At 41.2% G+C, this 22,645-nt stretch overlaps 1 protein-coding gene and 1 long non-coding RNA gene across 2 annotated transcripts; one reads left to right on the top strand and one right to left on the bottom strand.

Moving 5' to 3' along the window:
* The first annotated feature begins 943 nt into the window (after positions 1 to 943).
* diras1b (DIRAS family, GTP-binding RAS-like 1b) lies at positions 944 to 20,357 on the top strand. The gene is made up of 3 exons (XM_067614629.1): positions 944 to 1,226; positions 12,705 to 13,046; positions 14,407 to 20,357. The coding sequence occupies exons 2-3, from the start codon at positions 12,738 to 12,740 to the stop codon at positions 14,692 to 14,694; spliced, it is 597 nt and encodes a 198-aa protein (XP_067470730.1). The 5' UTR covers positions 944 to 1,226; positions 12,705 to 12,737; the 3' UTR covers positions 14,695 to 20,357.
* On the bottom strand, positions 19,310 to 22,439 carry LOC137199982 (uncharacterized). The gene is made up of 3 exons (XR_010931897.1): positions 22,258 to 22,439; positions 19,487 to 19,623; positions 19,310 to 19,395 (listed from the first exon to the last, which is right to left on the bottom strand). It is a non-coding gene; the product is annotated as an uncharacterized lncRNA (long non-coding RNA).
* Positions 22,440 to 22,645: the final 206 nt, after the last annotated feature.

Raw genomic sequence — 22,645 nt, forward strand, 5'->3', positions numbered from 1 at the left:
TATCTTTCCTCCTTTCCACCCATTGCGTGTTTTTTTGCTCTATTATGTATGTATGTATGGTACAGTATGTAGCCTACACGTTTACTATTGTAATTCTGGCTCCAGGCTCTCTCCATGGTGCTGAAACAATATTAGGTCGCTGTCCGTGGTGCTGATCCTGGATCAGGCAAGCAGAGATTTTTGGTGACTTCACACACGACCGTATTTATAACACAAAACATGTATTAAAACATTTTTACTATATCATCAGACCCTTTCTCTATAGCATCTGGTTGATACAGTTTTAGGCCCGATTTAGTGTAAACTTTGCCTTTATGTCACCATTATTTATGTACGTACTTGATGTGGGTTTACCATGTGCTTTATTCGTTTTGGCAAGATGTCAGATGATTCATGATCTTTTTTTTGTTTAGTCTATAGTCGAAATTTCACTTTAGATTTAGCCTTCCTTTTATTTCTGCAGCTGTGGGCCAAAGTGGAAGTGGCATAAATCTCCCACGGCCCTGGAGATATCTGGTAACTACTACATACTTGACTGTGGCTGAAACATCGACAAAATCATTTGGAAAATGAAATGGGGCTCTGCTTGGGTTACATTTTTGACCGTGAATTTAATTCCATCAATTAGGCTACTTCAGTGTGGTTTGTTCCTCAGGGGCCATCAATATGTATATATATATATATATATATATATATATATATTACCTGCAGCTTTCTTAGATATTACAAATGTCATATGATTAGATTGTGGATTTACACGTGAATGTTAGGATTAGCTGGCCTGTGCAGTTTGTTATTATTATGTAATTTTCTTTATTTTGTCCTTTTGTATTTGGATCCATAGGTCAAATTCCCACAGTTACATTCATCCGGGACATGAAAGGAGATCTTTTTTAGAGGAAGTCTGTTTTAAATAGCCTATCTTGTTGGCATCCAAACACAAGGAAGTGTATAAACTGAAAGAAAATCAAGTGTAGACAGAAAAGGGAGAGGGCATAGCACCTCCCACGTCCTATCTGCGAGAGAGAGAGAGAGAGAGAGAGAGAGAGAGAGAGAGAGAGAGAGAGAGAGAGAGAGAGAGAGAGAGTCTGCTGTGTTGGTGTTGGAAATCGGACGACATGAGCTCTACATGAACCGCGTAAAATGCTTTAAGACGCTTTCGGCGTTTGTCTTTCATCCGTCTAAACCAAGGACAAGCCTGAAGCGGAGCTATACTTCACGACCAGGTAAAGATGCTGCTCATCCCCGCATCTTACATGGAGGTTAGATGTTGGTATTCAGTGGCGTAACCGCGGTCCTTCTGCTTGGCTGGCTGTTGTGCGCACACGATTCCCGCTGTTCACGTCCAATACTGGATGACAAATATCATTTTCTGTATTTATCTCGTTGCTGTTTATTTAAAATGCATCTACGCCGGCTTCTATCACGACTCACATTTGTGTTTGATAACCTCGGTCGTGTGGATTGTATGTAGCCTATGCCCGCACAGCCATATTGGCAGTCAGCAGGAGAGGGAGAGAGAGGGCAGAGATATGAGGGTGTCGGGATTATCATATTGCTTTGAGGAGTAAAGGGAGGTGGAGGAGGGGGGGTGGGGGAGGGGGGTGCGATGGAAGGGAGGGGGGGGGGGCTGCGACTGCGAAATGATGGCACCGCTGCGAGATGGCGATCCTCTGGTATTTATGAATGAACCAAGCAGAGTAGGGTGGTCTGTAATGGCGTTGCGCACCAATCTGCGGACCGACGGCAAGCCCTCCTGCCACCCCTTGCTGACTACAGCCGAGGCGGAGACGCGCGTCAACATCAAACTATACACTAATAATGACGCCAGCGTGACGCATAAAGCCCGATTTCTGTGGCAAATGCCATGGTTAATCCTCCATCTGGATCTCCGTTTCTCCATGCTTCCTCCTCCTCCACGCCTGATGTGGTGTTTGTTTTGGCTCTCATTACAGGAGAGGAGAGCCATCATGACATGCAAAAGGAGTTGTGAATCATTCAGGCCCTCTCTATGTGTGTGCAAATGTATGTGACTCAACTTCCTGTATTCCTATATTGAACACTGCCAGTCATGGGTGTGTGTGTGTGTGTGTGTGTGTGGGTTGCAGGGCTTGAGAGAAAAGAGGAGAGGAGAGATGCATGACAGTAAATCCTGCTGCGATTAAGCTTTAAAGTGTGCGGTTGAGAGTAGCAGAGATACAGACTGTATTAAAGCGTGCATGTGTTGGTCGAGCAGGAGGAGGAGGAGGAGGAGGAGGAGGAGGGTAAGTGGAAGTGTGGGGGAGTATCATGTCCTTCCTGCCTGCCTGTCCGTGTGTTTGTCTGTGTTGAATGGCCACAGCATGGTTGCATAAGAATATTTCTCTCTGCTAAGGCAGAACAAAGAAATGACTCAATGCATGGTAACAAGGAAAAAACACAGAGAGAGAAGATGATGCTGGTAATGGTGGTGACGTTTCTGATGATGTTAGAGATGAATATAGATGTGTTAGAATTGATGATGATTTTTTTGCTGGTGTTTTTTTAAGATAAGGGGCCAGCAAGAGCAAGCCGGGGCTGTGTGCACGCCTGCCGCCACAACAAGGTCATGATGGCCAGATGTTGAGAAAGATGTGAATTCTTCTGAGGATGTCTTTTATGTCTGTGGTGTGCTCTTAGAGCAGTTTTTGAGACCCAGAATGAGGCCAGAGAGATGAACAGAAATGCATAATTAGGGCTGTTTATGTGCAGTTTCTGAGATGGGTTTTTGGATTGTTTATTACTACAGATCAGATCTGGTTTATTACTACAGATCTATAAGATCTAAGAGGCTATTATTGCAGTGTCAACAGCAAGTTAAAATCTATCCAACAATGCTGCTTTTTACCATTTAATTTCTGCCACTGTCATCGACCTTGGCCATTAAAAATAATAATGTATTTGGCACAAAATAGAGGATTATAAAATGCTTTACAAAAAGCTAACATAAAACAATATGACAATAATCAAGTGAACAGTGCAGGGTGAAATAGCAAGATCGAAATGATGAAAAGTGACTAAAAATACAAACATACATATACAGATATACACACAAATACATAGATACAGAAACAGAAGATACATAAACATGCTGGTGACTCAAAGGTTTCTGGATGATCAAAAGTCAGACTGGGGCTAACAAATTAAAAAGCTTCTTCTTTTCTTTATAAAACATGCGTGGTTAAAAGCGTGTGGTTGCACTGTTTGCCTTTCAATTAGTGAATATACTATTCCTGGACGAAGAAAGATAAAATATTCCACAAAAATGTATATAATGTCAGAGCCTTTTCTAGTCTATGTATGCATTTGAGCTTATTTATATTTATACCTAAAAGGTGGAGCATCCTTACTGTAAAGTAATTAGTAAAGAGACGTCTTAAGGAGGCTAATTTGATCCATTTCAGGTGTTGCTACAGAAAGTTTTTGATCCATGCTCGTGCTACATTGAGCCCATATTTGTGTTTTTGTGATTTATTTAAATTTTGACTCACTTAAAATGAGAAGGAAACAACTGACAATGCTGCAACAAGAACCAGTGAGCTGTGTTGAATTGTATAAAAAGAAATCTGACTTTTGTTGAACTACAATCTGGGCATTTTATTGGAAGTACTGGTCATAAGTAAATCTTACAGAGACTGAGTAGCAACCCCTCTGTGGCTTGGAGCGTCACAGGCAGCCTGGAGAGGGATTCCTTTGTTGTCTCTGCTTTTAACCATCTGTGTTGTTATCAGACCTGGATCAACTGGCATTACAAAAAAAAGCTGTGCCTGGTTGATCTCGCCTGTAGAAACCGATGGAGTTGATCCAAAACTACCAACCCTGTTTCCATCTGTCACTGCAAGCAGGTTTCTGCAACTCACTTCACCGGTCTGTAATTAGTGCTTCACTCAGGTCAGTGCCCACATAGCGTCTAAGAATAGGCTTTCTTGGGGAAAAATTTGAATACATTATGCTGTATTATCTCTGTTGGAAACTGAATTTTCCAATCCTGGTGTTTATAGCCAGGTGCCTCCTTGTTTCCCAGATTGCCAAGCCATGGTATTAGCAGGGTCTTACCGAGAGGCCAGACGGAGCAACCCAGGGTTCCCCAGGTCAAGCTAATACTCAGTACTAATACACACTCAAAAGCTAATTACATGGACATCTTACATCCAGTCCTGTTTAAAACTGCTGCATTGAAGCATGATTATCAGCATGATTAAGGTTACTGCGCAGAAGTTCTCCAGAGTGGGAATGAGAAACTAAAAATCTGCCTGAAGGGCAAATGTTTCCCCTCTTAAACTCTTGTTGAAAGCTAGAGGAATGTTTTTAGATGTAGACTCATGAACTGCTGTGTCCCACTGGCTATTTAGAAGTTTAAATGAAGCAGAAGGGAAGTTGGGATCATACTTACATTATGTAAAAAATACATCAGCGGAAGTCATTTAAAGTGTATAAACTCATGTCCAGAGATTTGAACTTGCAAATTTCTATCCTCAATCTATTGTCTTTCTTTGGCTTTTAGCAGGTGCTGCATATTCACTTTTGTATTTTGTAGTAGTATTTTGTCACTGAATTTTTGCTTAATTTCATATTTTAACATTAACTTAATGATCAGTTTACAGTCAGACTAACCAGCTTCCCACTGGACCATTACTGTGCTCCTTTATGATCTTCCCTTGTTGCCACTTTTTAAATACCCGTCTCTATGACCAACAACAAGCACAGGGGCTAACAAGCTAAATGCTAATGATGGCAAATATTTGGACTTGTTTGGTTCATTCTGTGGAATGTTAAAGTGTTGAAGTGTTCCTGTATATTTCTGACACCAACTGGTTTGTGCAGAATTTTCGACTATGACATCTCCACAATTCTCCCAGCACTATTTTGCAAATCCACCAGCTCAGCACAGTTTCAGCCTGCTTTAAATGACTTCAACTAGTGAGAAAATTAAGGAACCCCAAATGTTTCATTACCTTTTCCAAAATGATAGTTGGTTCAGCCCAAACTTTAGATATATTGTAGGTTTGACATGGTTAAAGATCTATAGATCAGGAGCATGAGAAATTGCTACGACCCTTGGCTTTATGAAATACTTTAAAAAACAAAAACAAATGACAGATCTAAAAGATGTTTATCTTTGCAAAAAAAGCCTTTTGTAAAAAGGTTTTTGACATTCTGGAGCACTGAGGTTTTCACCAAGGATGCTTTTACATTATCTTATGTGTTTTCAGTATGACATAAATTGTTTCAAAAAACAGGTTACTAAAAATAATACATTTTTCATCAATTATATAAAAAATATATATACTTTTTCCTGGATGATAAGCGTTTTTTAGTTTAGTAAATCAATTTTTGAAAGTATTTCATGAAGCCAACAGTTGTAGCATTTCCTTATGCTACTGATTATTTACATCGCATTGCCAGTATTTCTACTCTATATCTGTATTGTGCTGGGTTAGGAGAGTGGCAGCAGTGGCCAAAATGTAGTAGGTTTGTGACCCCGAGGTCGTCAGTTTGATCCCCACACCATCAGGGCAAATCTGAGCTTGGAAAGTGAAAAAAACAGCGCTTGCCCTTCCCTCTTTGCCCCCACTGAGCTGCCCTTGACCAAGACCCTTAACTCTAACTGCTTCTGTGGCCAGTAGGTCACACTGTTGTTATACTGGGCAGCTATCCCAAAGCCAACTTTAGTTTTTTTAACAGTCTTGATCATTCAGGGTAAATCTTAACTGTGCACAGCTCACGGGTGTTCTCACAAAGTAGCGCTCAAGGGAAATGTCTTCTTGGTGTATTTCTGCTGCAAAACCTTCTAGTTCAAGTGAAATATGATGTTGTGAGTATCAATAGACAGATAAATTTCATCTTTCCTGTTTGTGTGTCTGGCTTCTGCTGATATTCCCCTGCCACAGTGTTAGTGTCCATGCATGCTGAGTCAATGGGATGTGCGTGGAGTATCAGAGGGCTTCAGCGTGCATCAGGAGCTGCTGTTGTCTTATAGGGAGACCGCTGGTAACTTAAGTCCTGGGATTCCCAGGACTGGGAATTGGGTCAATGCAGAGCAGGCCAGGAGCACAGAGGAGGTTAAGCCCAATGATTAGCTACTAAGCCAAGACCACAGTGCTGCAATCTCTTGTACAGTCTAAGACACGTACTCCACGCACATAGGGCGGTGTATGCTCAATCACAGTATAGATTGACACTGATGAGTAGCATACACACCCATAGTCTCACGCACAGCCTTCAAACTCCACAAGCATACACACAGGTATTGAAGGAAATAGGTATTGGCAAAAGAAGGTATATACACAGGTATACATGTGTATTTTCTCACACATATACATTCACAGTTTGGTTTAAACTTAATTTTGATGTTTCTATGCTCATGTTGATTAATGTATTAATTAAGCTTTTTATCGGCCAGTTTCGTATAAAAACATACATATTTCAGATGCACTTGTAGCTGCGAATGGTTTATTTATATATTCATAGTTTGTAAATTGCACTGTACTGTGTTTCTAACTCATAAGTCCTATTTTTCAGGGATTTTGATACCTTAAAGCTGCTCTCAGTTCGTTGTTTTGTTTTCACAGCCCGCCCTCGTTCGCACTCTTTGGTTTACAGCAGGCAGTTGTTTTCATCAAAAAGCTCTGATAAACCAACTGTAGGCTACATACACTGAATCAAACGGCAGACAAAGTTAGCGACTATAGCTGATGAACACAGTGGAGCATTCAGCAGCTAAAGACCCAGTTACTTCCCTTAGTGGTGACCAAAACAACGGCAACTGTTTGCTACAACAACTTTATAAGGTGATAATATTTCAATGTTGTGTTTATATTTTTATGCACTGCCTTCAAGTTGCCAAAAAACCAATTAGTGCATGTTTAACTTAACATTCTCCCACATTGGCTGATTTTAAAAATGCATTGTCACTTGATCGTAGCTCTTCTCTGAGTCTCTGAAAAGCAGAGATTTTGAAGGTGGGAAGTTTTCATCCAAGAACAGCAAAAGAACCAGAGTAAAGATTTATTAGTGGGGTCTAAAAGTTGCAAAGAAGCACTTTTTCAGTAGCAGTAATATAAATATAAAATATTCATATCCTAAGAGAAAAATCCAGAGAGTGTGGGACTTTTACTAAAGCTCACATCTCTCAATGTGTATCTAACTACCAGTAACCATATTTAACAGCTTTTGAAACACTTGACAAAACTGGTGGAAGAGTCACACAACACTGTACGGTCTATATTCAATAGAGAAGATCAATTATTCTGATAGATCATGAACATATTTTTATAGATTCAGTTCAGATGGATATGAAAGGTGTTTCCTCTCTTCAGATCATGACCTTCCAACAGCCAAACATAAAACTATTATCTGTTCTCTTTAATAAAGATGATGGAGTAACTTATTCATAAATCTTAAATTAACTACCAACAGATTATCAAGATAAACCCGTATGTGTGTCCTGTTTTCTGTGAGTTTTCCATGTGTGTTTTGTTAGCAGGTGCGAACGCAGCGAAGCAGCAGTGTCACTGAATGTGTGAGACTGAATTAAAGTTTATAAATTGGACCTCTACATTCTGCTCAGACCTAATGAAAATGCCCGAGTCTAAAAATTGCTCTCACTCTGCCTCATGAAAAACGCAGATTCATTCCTCTGGTAAAAACACACACACACACACACACACTTTTGAGCAGGCCTGAGCTGATGTGTGCACAGAGAAGAAGAAGAGAATCTTCTGCTTGACTGCACAGACACAAACACACATCACACACACACACACACACACACACACACATGTTCATTCACTAACTGTGCAGCCGCAGAAACTTCAGACATTGTGGTGTGTGTGTGTGTGTGTGTGTGTATGTGGTCAGAAGAGCATCGCTCACAGTCACTGAGCCTGACAGGATATTTCAGCAAAACCTTGCACCCAAAATCTGTTGATCCTGTAAAACCCTCATCGCCAAATAGCCGTGTATCCACAGCATTCCAGTATCCGCGGCTTGATTAAAACCCTTTTTCCACAAGATACCATGGGACCGCTTTGTGGGTGTCTATTTAATCACGCTCTTGATCTGTTGAATGGCATTGTGTTTGATGTTGGTTAATGTGCTTCCTTTGTGCCGCTGCGTAAGTGGCTCTCTTGAGGGAAATTATGTGCATATTTTCGCTAAAGGTGACATTTCCTTGCTTGCTCTGTGAAATAAACGAGTGGAGAAAGCTGCGTTGCATCTTTTTTTTTTCTGACTGAGAGGAGAGGAGGCCTGTTTGGTCTGTGCCAAAGCTATCTACTAATGGAGTTTGGCTGCACTGCCACAGATGCATTTATAGTATACCATTAATTCATTAAGGAGCTGCAGTCCTCTCATTTCAAATAAAACAAGAGAAGAGGATGGGGAAACGGAGAAAGACAGCTTGCATTTTGGAGGAGTGTCATTAATCTCAGAAGCTTCGTGTCAAGGACAAATGGCGAAGGAGCGGAAGTACAGTGTGTGTGTGTGTGTGTGTGTGTGTGTGTGTGTGTGTGTGTGTGTGTGTGTGTGTGTGCATGCTTTCATGTGTATGTGTGTCACTGTGAGGTTGCACCTGTGTGTGCAGTTATAGCTGCTGACAGAGGGAGGGAGACAGCTAATTTTAGTTCAGGTGAAAGAAGGGAGGGGGCGGAGGGAAGGTTTTGATGAGCAGCATCATTGTCACGGATCTGAATTCCCCATCCGTTGAAACAACAGGCACCAAGGCAGGATGACAGACTGACAGGGACCAGACAGACGACCCCATCGACCAAAACCGCAGTGGCCTTAGTTTATTGATCAAAAAGCATTGAGACCTGGGGAGTGAGAGAGTAGGAGACAGAAACAGGGAGCAGGTCAAAGAAAAACATTTTCGAGATGCATAAATTAACAGAGATGGCAGACTAAGAGGAGTAAGTGAAAACTGTATTTTTTGAGCATATCAGTGTCACAATATCAGCTTTGAAACACAACACTGGTTTCAATACCATATTATGTCTAATCCACATAGATTAGTTGTCAAATCGGTTTTTTATGATCTTATTCCTTGCTGTACAACTGTCAAATTATCAAGAGAATAGATGTATTGTGGTCCAGCTCAATTCAAGCATTGCGTAAAGTCAGTTTTTAGACCTTTTTCTCTGAAAACAGCTGACCGCTGCATCTGTAAACAACCTGAACCAAAACAGAAAAGTCTGCAAGCTGAAAAACCAAAACTATGAGCTGGTGGACACTAAAATGCTCCTTGGAGTTGAGAACTACACAGTTTGGTCATAATTCTCTGAGTTCATCTCTATGAGTGACCTCTTTCACAATCACATAGTCATTTTATCCACTGTTGATATGAAAATATTGATTACAGCAGCTTTAATGTGTACAATGTTATCATAACCAGCAGAAGTGATGGCCAACACTGTAAAGATAAGTTGTGATAAACTACTGTGAGGTAGGCATGTCTCAAAAGCTTAGTCTGGTTTGGCTTTTAGAAATGTATCAGTGCGTCCCTGTTGTACATGTCCTTGTCTTTGTGTGTTTGTATTGTCTCATTCTGACCTGACATAAAGCAAGCTGAAGCAGAAATCACTTTGTTCATCTCTGGCAACTCAGACCAGGATTCTTAACAGTGACTGAGAGCCTGATTAAAGCCAAAAGTTTGAGGCAATGCAGATGAGCAATGTTGCTTGCAACTGTGACTAACAGTTTTGTCTCAAAGGGATGTTGCTCATCATAACTAACGCTTTAACCCTCTTGGTTTTTGCACATTTGATTGACTGCACAGGATCTCATTTCCGCAGCCTTAAAAACTCAGTCTGTAATTCCTGCAAAGAGAAATGCTTTGATCGTCTTGAAGCTTAAGCATCCATCTCAAAATTTAAGCTTCAATCACACTGGAAAATCATGTTTATAGGCAACATTTAGACAGATTCTTGACAGTGTCCTCCACTATTTTAAAAAATGCAGAGTGTATCATCACTCAGGGGCACCAGAGAGCCATTAAACAAGATTTTCAGCTTTGCCAGACCAGAGTAAAACAGTTAACAGTCTGCAGGCATATGAGCTGAAGACACAGGCGTACCTGTAAATTAAACTGTGGTTGTGTGTTCAGCATGGATATAAAACACTCTTATATGTCACCCAGACTTACAGCTATAGATTGACCATAAAGCTCAAGAGGCACTCCCCGAATCCCCATTTATTTTGAACTCCTTGACTGATATTATCTAGAACCAGGCAATGCAATTACAGGGGCCCTGCCATCAATAGTGGGTTCCAGCAGTGCAAGCATGACAGAAATCCACTTATTCCATCTAGTATTGATGTCAATTTACTGTTTCATTACAGCCAGAGCTTAGAGAGCTGCACATGATCACAACTGAAGGAGTATCTTATTATGGGACCTTAAAGCAAGTTTAGAACCGCAGCAGATAAATAATGCAACAGATACAATGCGTAATCATGAACAGACGCTCTGCAGACACACAAGCACTTACAAAGATAGCAATAAGATTATGCGTGAGGACTTTGTTCAGATGCATACTGTATGAGCTGCAGCAGGTAATATTAAGACTGAGGATTTGTAGAAAGTCTTTCAGTGTGCAGTGATGCGGCTGACTACTAACCGGGGTTATTATAGCTTTGGATTTCTTAGTTTTTCAATGTATAGTATGGAATTTTTTGCTGCAGTTAAAGTTTTAGTTTAGTTTTATCTATGTTTAATCTCCAATATGTATAACTATGATCTTGTTTTAATTCCCCAAATTTCCAGGAGTGATAATTGAAAGGTATGACACTAGATGTGCACTGGTGGTATTTTGTACAACAAACCATAAATCATACATGATTTCTGAATTACCTAACTGCATTTTTATAGTTATTCTTTAAAGGAATAGTTCAACATTTTGGGAAATACACTTATTTGCCTTCTTGCCGAGGGTCAAGTTATAAGATGCCACTTTCATGCTGTTGCCATGAGGTTGTGGGGTGACTCCAGGTAGTCACTGTGCCCAGCAAGAAGAAGTCAAGCATGTTGGTTTTCATATTGATTAAACAAACAGGATATAACATGTTAACCAGTAAACTTTAGAGGTGCTGGTAGGCAGATTTTGTGACCTTTGGTGACAGCCATGCTAGCCTTTTCCCCCTCTTTTCAGCCTTGATACTAAGCTAACTAACGGCTTCTGGCTATAGCTCCATATTTGCCACATGAGGGTGGTATCAATCTTCTTATATAACTCTCAGCAAGAAAACTGAGAAAATTGACATTCCCAAAATGTCAATCTATTTATCTTTATGCTATCTTTAGTTTTACTGGAAAACATATCACATACGCAGATTGTCTTTCACATCTAGTTTTCATCTTTTGTTTTTTGGGCGTACAATAATAGCCTGTCCTTGCTACTTCAGAAACCAATATATTCCATCAGAATTGTTTTCCCACACGAGAACTGGAGGGGCTAAGTCCAACAATTCCTGTAACTTTTCAAAATCGACAGTCTGACATTCACACCCACTTCAAAAAATGATCAGTCAAGCATGCAGAGGTGAAAAACTTGTCAATGTCTGGATTTCTCTCTCTCTCTAGCTCTCTTTTTTACTTCTTTCCTTTATTTCTTTTTGTTTGTACAACCGAGTACAACACTATGAATGCCTTCCAGGAGAAACTGTCTGGAAATGCTCGCCACTATCCCCACATTTAAACAATTCTCACGTCTTCCCCTAAGACAACTGACTTTTCACTCCTTCTCAGACTGTGGTCGCTCAGAACAGCTATAAACACTTTTGCCTTCCAGTGACACCTTGTTCAAACTATTTCTTTTCGAGCAGAACCTGACCCTTACACTTCTACTATGTCTGGATCTACACCAAATTGAAACATAGCAGAGATGCAGTATTTTGAATCAGTTTTAGTCAATGTTTATTTGCACAACCAACAAAATATGATCTGTTGTTTGTTTAGGAGCTGACAAAGTCATACAGTGTATTCAAGATAAGTATAATGTGAGGACACAATATCATGCACATGCAACCTCAGGTAGTATAATACAGTATTGCTTTTTTTTGGCATTTTTGCCAAACAATTTTGCTATTTGAAATTTCAAAGTGCAAAGAGATGAGAAACAGGAGTAGAGAGACGGATATGTCATACAACAAAGGTCTGCAGCCAGAATTGCTGTATTCGATTGCATTATACTCTACAAGGGTTCATGTTATTGTGTCTATCCCTTGTAGGCCTTGACGTTATTCTACTAAAATGCAAGGACTCTCTATCTCTTCCAGGCTGTGCTGCACTTGCTGAAGTTGATAAATGAGGAAACGCTGAAATGTTTTTGGGGTTGAAACTGAGAAACTGTGACTCTGCGAGAGGTATTGATTAGGGAAATGTCTGCGTCAGGTGAAACACTTGGAGCCTCACCAACCTCATCCCCTCTAATTTGTAATCTGGCTCATAGTCAGACCACGAGGAGAAGACAGAGTGCTTTTCCACTGGCCTGAGGTCGAGTCCCGCCAGCACATCCCTTCCTGATCTTCCTTCTGCTTTGTATCTGCTGCCTCTGTACTGTTAAAGAAACTCTGGGAGGGAGAAGACTGCTCATTTGCTAAAATATCTGTATCTATATTTTCTCCCACTCTTCCCCACCCCCTCTTTTCCCCCTGCTTTCTCCCCATGCTCCCAACCTGATACATCATAGGTGTAACACTGTCTTAAGCCTGAGGGTGGCAGAATGCCGGAGCAGAGCAACGACTATCGTGTGGTGGTGTTCGGGGCTGGGGGAGTGGGGAAGAGCTCCCTGGTCCTGCGCTTCGTGAAGGGCACCTTCAGGGACACCTACATCCCCACAGTGGAGGACACCTACCGCCAGGTGATCAGCTGTGATAAGAGCGTGTGCACCTTGCAGATCACCGACACCACAGGGAGTCACCAGTTCCCGGCTATGCAGCGCCTGTCCATCTCCAAAGGCCACGCCTTCATCCTGGTCTACTCCATCACAAGCAAACAGTCCCTGGAGGAGCTCAAACCCATTTATCAACAGGTGGGGAGAGCTGGTGTGATTATGTGTGTGTGTTTGTGGATGGCTGGGTTGATTATAGGTAAGTTTGTAGTGTAAAGAGGGAGGTTGGGGTCATAGGTGTATTTATATATGTTTGGAGGTCTGTTGATTGGAGTGTTTTTGTACCTACAGTTTGTGTGATATATGATCTAAATGCTACTGCATTACTCTTTCAGCTGAGTGAGGTTCATACAGCATGTTGGCAACTTTAGGCTTGTCATTTCAACCATCCATCAAGCAAAAAATATATAGCTGGATGCAACATTACTTCTCTGTGGACTATAAAAACCAGCAAAGCATTAAAAGCATGTAAGTGCATCAAGAACCTTAGTGGATTAAAATAAAGCTCCAGCGTGCTGAAGTGTCCTTGAGCAGGACTTTAACAATCTTCTGACTGTAGGGATTCTCCTTTGTAGTTATCCGGCACTTTAGGAAAGTATTTTCCTTACAGAGGCCTGCTTAAGAAGTATATTATCATTGATATGGCAACATTTATAAAGGGGTTATAGGTTCTAATGTCCTTATCAGCAAAACATTTATTAATGCTTTATAGATGGGTACAAACAATCTCTAGGGATAACTTTTGGGTTGTCAGGTTGTGAATTTAGTTGGTGAATATCCTTCTCATTGCTTTGTTACTTTGGAGGACCAAAGTAACATTTAAAACACTGCAGACTTAATGACAGCAGAAAAAACAGTAAGTTATTATTAAAAAGTCATACATTTCTCACTTTATAATAAGTCATTATGTCTGCAGGTATAAATGTTAGTTATTAAATGCATTCTGCTACAATAATCCAATAAGTGTGAAGTTGAATATTAAGAAGTTGTTAATACATTAATTTTGGTCTGGATGCTCTCTGTCTTTTTCCCAGATGGTAAGTCAATCTGTTCATTGGAGGCATCCCCCTGATAAATTAAAGCACTTGCTAAAGAGTCAAAGCAAAGTCATGACGGAGGAGGATAAACACCAACCAAATAGATTTTTTACAATCTGACACTCCAAAGGTTCTTGTTAGACATGGTTTATTGCTCATCTATTCAGAATGAATAACCAATTTATTATTAAAGCCATTGTATACAACTTAAACCTATCATAAACTGACTTTAGAAAGTGGTTCCATTACTACTTATGCTCACTTTACACCTTTCATGTGCAACACAACTAACACTGAATGCAAGATAAATGTATTACTTTAAAATGTTACTTTAAAAATCAGAGATCACAGCAATTTTTATTACACTCGTTTCATGCTTATCTCAAAAATTAACATTTTTGGTTTGATTTATGTTTACCAACTTTGCAGCCAGAGCATAACCATATTTTCCTCCCCTTCTCCAGGTCCTGGCCATTAAGGGCAATGTCGAGGCAATCCCCATCATGCTTGTCGGCAACAAGAGTGACGAGACCCAGCGGGAGGTGGAGACCAAGGACGGGGAGGCTCAGGCCAATCAGTGGAAGTGCGCCTTCATGGAGACGTCGGCCAAGACCAACCACAATGTAACCGAGCTCTTCCAGGAGCTCCTCAACCTGGACAAGAAGAGGAACATGAGCCTCAACATCGACGGCAAGCGCTCAGGGAAGCAGTCCCGCGCAGAGAGACTGAAGGGCAAATGCAGCGTGATGTAAAGCCGAATGCAAGAGAGGAGGAGAGGGGAGGTGGAGGTGAGAGAGAGAGAGAGAAAGAGAGAGAGAGAAAGAAAGAAAGAGAGGTAAAGGAGGAAGACGAGGGAAGAGAGACTCACTAAAACGTATCACTCAGAGCAAAATGTCTGGAAAGCAACGGGAATCTCATCATCCACATTCCTCCTCCGTTTGACTGGTGCATTCACAAACACAACTCGATAGTTATTTTAAAAAGAAAAAAACATACAGGAAACATACAGGATTTGAGTTCGGAGCATACACCCATGTGCTAAAGGAGAGACGGCTGAGTGTTAAGGAGAGTAGGGGGACTGAATATCGACAAGCAAGTGTGTCACAGTTGGATTCCATGGAGAGGAAATGGTGTGGACGTGGACTTTTTGCATCATCCAAACCTGACCAAGGAGCTCATCAAGACCTTGGACTGCAATAAAGACCACAGACGCTACAGCACTCCTTGAAAAAGACTGAAAGTTACAGCAAAACATTTAGTATCCTCTCTCACTTCTACGCCCATTCTCCCTCCCTCCCAGTTCAGCTCACAACCTGAACACCCCCCCCCCCCCCCCCCCCCCCCCCCCCACATCCCAGCACCCTCATCCTTATCATACCCCCTATTATAACAAATATAGAGAAACATAATGTATATGTAACAGAGTTGACAAAGTTAATGAAGCTCACTCATCTGGTAGAAACACTATTTTATGAGACTAAAGTGTCTGTCATGCTAGCCAGCACAGGACTTGACGGTTTGAGACTGCTAGCATACACGACATATTTAAAAGGAAGTTAAAACATACGACCCAGCCACATCCCAGAGTCGCTCCTGAGGACTCTGATGTATATAAACATGGGATATTCAAATATGTTCCATCTAGTCTCTTCACAGATCCAACAAAATAGGGTGAAGTTTACTCCAAGGTTTAGATTTGTGACTAGAGAACAAATTCACCCATTTTCTCATCATAATCATTCCTCCTAAAATATAAAAAAAAGTCCCCTCTCTACCTTTACGAAGCTGTCATTATATTCAAACTCATCTTTGAATCCTCAGCTGAAGTGGAGAAGCATCCAGCAGCAGGGTATGCACACACACTACTGATACGACGCAACAATCCTTTTAAGACTCTCATGTAGTGTAGAATAACTGTGGATGAATGCAAGCCAGACTCTCATCGAAACATGAAACAGAAATACAAGTCTGCCTTGTCTACGGGGATGATACACTTGGATAATCATTGCCAAGCCGGTAAGACAAAAAAAGTGAACTCGGATGATTTTTGGGTTTCTGAGGTTGAGAATGTCAGTTTGCTTTGGCACTTTTCACGTGAAGGTTTTCTTATTTTTTTGCCTTGTTTTTCTTGTTTGTTTGCTTTATGATGCTCTTTAAATTCATGTAAAGTCAAAAACCCCCACTGCAAAACAAAAAGCACACAGAGAAAAAAAAAAAACAAAAAAACAAAAACAAAAACAGATGGATGTAAATTTCTCCATGCAGATTATTCAGTGCGACCTGAATCAGTAATTCTGTTTCCTCTTTGGTTGGTTTGGTCACATTACCTCTCATACATTACACTCATCCAGGCATCGGTAAACAGGAAACAGAATGGGTCACACACAAACACATATACACACACATACACACACACACACACAGCATGCGCGCAGATCAACCTCGAATGCATTCATGCAAGTGTCAAAAAAAAATAAAAAAATTGCCACACACACACACATAGCTGTGATCTGAGTATCACTGTTGACTGATTACATGAAGACAAACAGGGCTCACTCAGCCTAAATGCCCTCACATTGCACTTTATATCATAAACACACACACAACTGTAATTTGCCATGTTTTTGCCTACATTATGTGTTAATTATCTCCACTTAACACCGAATATCCTCCTGGAGCCATTAAATAGCTCTACGTCCAAAGTGCATACACCCTTTTTTCACGCAGGAGCTCTGAATATTGTACACAGTGTACACAGGACAGCCAAAAGCACAATACTTTTTTACCGACATATCTATCTGTAAATTTTTTTTTGTGTATGTGTGTTTCTTCTTTGTATATTTTTGTCCTTCTTTGTGTCTTCTTTGTGCGATTTTCATCTTTTTACATTCATTCACCAGTCCTGAACATGGAGGAGCAATCGCATCATGATCACAGGTAGCTCTCGGTCTCTAGATGTAGATGTACAACGTCGAATCTACGTATGTTTTAATGGCACAATGAGGTTGTGGTTCTGCTGAGCAACAGGGTATCGTGATGTCAGAGGACGGCTATGGTCGTGAAGTGTGTAAATGTGACCCCCACGGGATCGTAGGGTAGTACAGTAGAACGCCGCAAAAGAGGAGGGTCGGATTATTTGTCCCGTTTTCTCCATCTCTCAGGCGGATTTTAACAACAATTCAGGTGGATGATATTCTGCTCCTGTACTGTTAAACCTAAAGACACAGAACAGATGATGCCCCCCTTTTAACCATGTGTCTACAGTATCTCTCTGGAAGAAATAAAAAAAAAAAAAAAGCACAGCAACTGTTCTCGTTAGCGCTCTCTGTCTCCTTCTCTGTCTTTATGTGTGCAGCAGAATCAACAACTGGGCACTTTAGGGTGACATTTTACTTGAAGACTTGCTTATTAATCAGCAATGCCTCGTTTATAAGCGCCATGTAAAATGTCCCTCCTTGCATTATTCATGCCCACAGACCCACATATTTCAAATGTCTAGTTAGTGTAAATAAACATATGGTACTTCAAAGAAATGTTTATAAGAGCTTCAAGTAAGATGTTACCCATGTAAAGAAATACTGTACCCACTGTCTTTCTGGGAAGTCCTTTGTAACCAGGAAATGTTGTTACAGTAGGAGGTTCGATGTTGCTATGTACTGTAATATACAGCTTATTAATGATGCTCATGATATATTGTATTTGACACATCCATTCTTCAGATCTATCAATCAGATAATACTAGCAAAATGTGAATATGTAACTAAAGGTGCCACTCCATGGCTGTTATACTTTTCTTTTATTTTTGAATGAATCCGTTGTTATCGATGTGTTGTATTTTGCACTAATGTGAGGTCCTGTTAAACTCAAAAGATTTGCATTGTAAACGTACCCTTTACCTGTTAGATGCCAGGGATGCTCACTTGTACTCTCTCGTTTTTTGTTTTGTTTTTTTCTTTCCATCTGTTTCTGACATTTCAAAAACAAGACATGTGGAACGCATCTTATAGTTTTTGAAACTGTTTGTTTTAGCCAATTTAGATGCCAGATGGATGGAGCGATCCCTGTAATGTACAACCTACCTGATGTGGTCATCTGAGGGTTAAAAAGCTAAAAAAAAAAAAAAAAGATGTGTAATAATAAAAATAATCAACTGTCAGACCCAGTTCTGGTCTGATGTGATGTGTAGCTACCGCTGCATAAATATCAGCTTGACACGTCTGGTTGCTTCATGCAACGCCAGATTGTGAGCGCATGTTTGTGCAATCTGTTGTTCTCACTGACGTCTACAGGAGACTGTCGCTGTTCATGTTCCTTCGTGAAATATGATACAGCAGGGAGGAAAAAACAATGAGACAGCGTGTGAGAGCAGTACGGACAACACGCTGGAGCAAGGGAGGGAGCTGTGCTATGAATAGAAATAGTGTGAAAATATGGAGTAGGAACAGCGCTAACCGTGGCCTATACGGGATTGAAATGTGCTTGCATGTGGGAGACTGAGAAAAGAAGATGGCGTGCATGGGAGTGTGTGTGTGTCCGTCGAGTTTCTGGGCTCTGTGTGAGTTAAACGCTGGCATGAATCAGGACAGACACCTCTGCCCCCGTCCTCCCATGGCTTGTCTCATCTCATTCATCAGTTTAGCATATTCACTGCTGCTGTCTATGTGTGTGTGTGTGTGTGTGTGTGTGTGTGTGTGTGTAACCGTGAGTTCATCCATGGATGTGCGCTTTCGACCACCTATTTGCTTTCTTTCGCTCTGGCCTGCACGAGTGCACGTGTGTGTGTGTTTGTGCATGTTTGTCTGCTGTTTGTTCGTACCATCTTATGAAGTGTCTGTCAGATGTTTGAAGCTTTCCTGTGGCGGATGCCTACACATTCTGCATGAGTCATCAAACACACTCCTATACACACACACACACACACACACAAACACACACACTCAAGCATATATAACACAGGCATGGAGGCAAAATAGACAGACTGCATGCCCTCAGCTGCATACACACACCCTTATACACACATATTACATTCACACAGGCCTCGTCAGTGAAACCTCATTCGCTCATTGGCTGCTTTTCTGCTCTGCACTGTTGTCCTTCTCCATAAAATCAGCCATCTGCCTCTTTCTGCCTTCTTTCACGTTCATCCCTCCGATTTCTGTTTTGTTGTGTTTGTGAGTCGGTTGTACTTGAACAGACCGAAGGCCGACCCTGCTCACATCTGATTGTAGATAGTTGTAAATAGTTTTCAAAGGACTAAATATTTCAGAGATGAGAGAAGAGAGGAGAATGAGTTCGCGCAGAGTAAAGGATGCTGTGGTGGGAAGGTGCTGTCACCTGCGTTTTCCTCTTTACAGGCAAAAGGGTCCAATCAGAAGCAACACAGTAAAAGTACCTCAAAAGAGAGCGACTTGATGCTTTGGGATTTCCCCTCAAAATATGCTGTAATTTTTTTCCTGCAAGAAAAACAACAAATTGACTTCAAAGGTGGAGATCTACAGTGATGGCAATTTTCCCAGATTTGGCTTAGGAACAGCAAAAGTTCACCTCAGTTGTTTGCCATCATTGAGGTAACAGGGTATCCACTGGTCATGTTGCTGAAGAGTCTCTTGTACAGCAAAGGCAAGGGAGCACAGTTCACATGTGTTCTTCCATAGCAGGATGGGAAACATGGCCCTGTGACGCTGAAACAAAGGGCAGTCAGTTAGAATCTCAATACACTGGAAAGGTTTCTAAGTCTATCTAAGGTTTGTTCCATAAACTCATTTCTACCAACGAGGGCAGGTTACAGTCCTGTCAAGTCGAGCTTTGTGTCAGAGGATCTGAAGGAAATCAGTGCTGGGCGATGAACGGAAACGGAAATTGCTCCCACTGACCCCGTTAACCTCTCCGGCTCACTTTTGCCGCCCCCACCCCCCTTTACAGTACATCTGGTCTGATTGCCTCAGATCCTCACAAGCTGTTTCTACAGACAGGGGGGCGTAAAGCGGGGGCATAAAGACTTTGTGGGTAATGTAGTCTGGTACTATCCTGTCGCTCTGGCCCTTCATTCCTGCATGGTCCCTATTGGTGTTCCAGCCAGCATGAGAACAAGGACACAAACTGTGAATCATCTTTGTATTTTTTAAATAAATTCCTCAGCAGCATTTATGGCTTCGGTTTTGCAAATGGTTTATTTCTTTTTAGCACTTATTGTTTTTTGTAAATGATTCTGTTGGTTTGGGGTTTTTTTCTGTTGGGACTTTTTTTTTAATTTAACTAATTATGATGTATAGATATTTATTCTAGCAATAGTCTTCCTATTAAGATATACTGTGCTGATGCATCCTCTGAATAACTGAAAATAACATATATATATATAGATGATAATAATAATCAAATCTGCAAAATGATTTTCCTAATAAAAATGTGAACTGAGGAGTGTTTCCTGTCTTTTTGATTTTGTACTTCTTGCTCGCAACTTCTATATGATGACTTGACCTCACCTGTGCATTGCAAAAAGAGGTTTTAATGATGACAATGTCAGTCGGTCCTCAACTTTGGTCCGGACTAAAAAATCTCAACTTTGATGCATTGCTATAAAATTTTGTCCAAACATTTACGTACCCCAGAAGATCAATCCTGATGACTTTTGATTATTCCCTGACTTTTCCTCTAGCACCACCAGCTGGTTAACATTGTTTGCTTTTAGTTAAAGTCCCCCTTTTCTCAAAAAAAAAGTGTTTTGCTTATTGTTACTTCACTTGGACGTTTGAGCTTCACTGTGCAGAATGATGTGCGTTTAGAAGTTAACACTAGAAGACGGTTTTCACATTCCTCCGCTGAAGGAGGAAAGTTACTTTGTGCTCACCGAAAATCTGAGTTTAAGGCGTTTACCTTCAACCTTTGGAATATCTCAACATCTACTGATGGATTGATCCCCTTACTTTTCCTCTGACGCCACCAACAGGTCTTCATTTCATTTTTTCCAATACTTTGGTTTAGAGCTGCAATGATTAGTCGATTGAGAGAAAATTAAATCGGTAACTACTTTGATAATCAAATGGGCCTAATTGTTTTAGTCATTTTTTAAACAAAAATGCTAAATATTTGCAGGTTGCAGCTTCTTAAATGTATATCCTTACATCTAAGAATGGCTTCCTGTGTCATACATGATAGTAAAATGAATATCTTTGGATTTTGGACTGCTGATCAGATAAAACAAGACATTTGAAGACGTCATTGTGCTCTCTAAAAAATTATAAAGGGCAAATAAAGAGAAAAAAATCAGATTAATTGATAATGAAAATAACTGTTAGTTGCAGCCGTACTTTGGTTTATGACTAATAACGTTAGACTACCTGCAAAACTCATGAAATTGTGTTTAGTGCCAATTAGCAAACGGCTGTAGACTCTCAGTCTTTTCTCATAGCTGAATTCACTCTGCAAAGAAAACCCACTCCTCCTTTCTCTCTCGCTTCTCTCCTCTTAACTTTCTAACATCTGCTTGGGGATGCTGTGCCCAGCATGGTTGCTATGGAGACGGTGTGACGTTGACGACGGTTGTCGCATCAGAGTGTGGTGTGACCCTGGTGGGGACAGAGATGCGTTACGACAGGCAGAGGTCTCCCATGCTGTTGCTGCTGCTGCTGCTGCTGATGCTGCTGCTGGACAACGCGGAGAGACGGCAACCCCTCCGCTGGATCTTAATGAGATAATCTTCTCGTCCACAAACACGTGTGCTTCTAGACATGTGGGAAAGACTGTGCAGCCTTATAGGTCAAATATAAGCCTACCAGCGCGCACATGACAGCTCAGACAAAAAAATAAAAAAGGTGTGTGTAGGAGGTGGGGGGGTGGGGGGGGTGTCACCTCTGTCAGCCTGAGAGCATCTTTTAGTCGTGACTCATGGGCTTCCACAGTTTAAAAAATGAAGCGCTCTCTCTGCTGTAATCCACTGTAACCCACTCCCTTCCTCAACACGTGAGGAAGGGAGGGTGGGAAAGTGGGAAAGGGAAGAGATGCAAGTGAGATGAGAGATGAAGGAGGGTGAGGAGGAGAGTCGAAAGGTGAGGAAATGAAAGAGAAATGTATAGGCATCAGCATAATTCACACATCAGTGGAAATGAGGCCAATGCGGTAGCTACTCTCTCTCTCTCTATCTCTCTCTCTATGAGTTATAAATAGATCTCCTGTGGTTATAATAAGCAGCTAGAAAAAAGGTTTCCATAAAGCCATGAAGAAGACATAGCTGAAGACTGGATACACCTCCATCTCTGCCAGCAATGGCCCCAAAACAAAGATACTGTGTAAAAATATAAGCCTTAGCCTTAGCCTACACATTAAACCTTTGTCCCCTTCGGCCTCCCAGCTGCCAATAATCATGCAGCAGCAGATGCAGCACGTTTAGCTCCGTGTGGAGGAGTGGACTACACAGCTAGGTGGAAACGGAGGATGCGTGTTTGCACCGGGGCCTGCCAGGAATAGAAGGAGCGGCCCACACCTCCCTGGAGAAAACGGTACTACAGGTGGGATAATGGCGCCATCGCGTGGCAACGAAACGCAATGCACCCATGTTGGAAAAAGTAATTTTACTGTAATGTACAGATCCAGGTGTGCACCTGAGAGGGATAAATATGTTATGGTTGCAACTAACAATTATTTTCATTATCAATTTCTCAATTAAATTGCTAAAAAAAACGCACCCTCATACTTTCTTACACACCA

Source organism: Thunnus thynnus, chromosome 16 (genome assembly GCF_963924715.1).
Source record: "Thunnus thynnus chromosome 16, fThuThy2.1, whole genome shotgun sequence".
Classification (NCBI taxonomy): Eukaryota; Metazoa; Chordata; class Actinopteri; order Scombriformes; family Scombridae; genus Thunnus; species Thunnus thynnus.

Coding starts and splice junctions, on each gene's coding strand:
- diras1b (XM_067614629.1), top strand. CDS start 12,738: ATGCCGGAGCAGAGCAACGACTATCGTGTGGTGGTGTTCGGGGCTGGG. Junction 13,047..14,406: donor TCAAACCCATTTATCAACAG/GTGGGGAGAGCT, acceptor CCCCTTCTCCAG/GTCCTGGCCATTAAGGGCAA.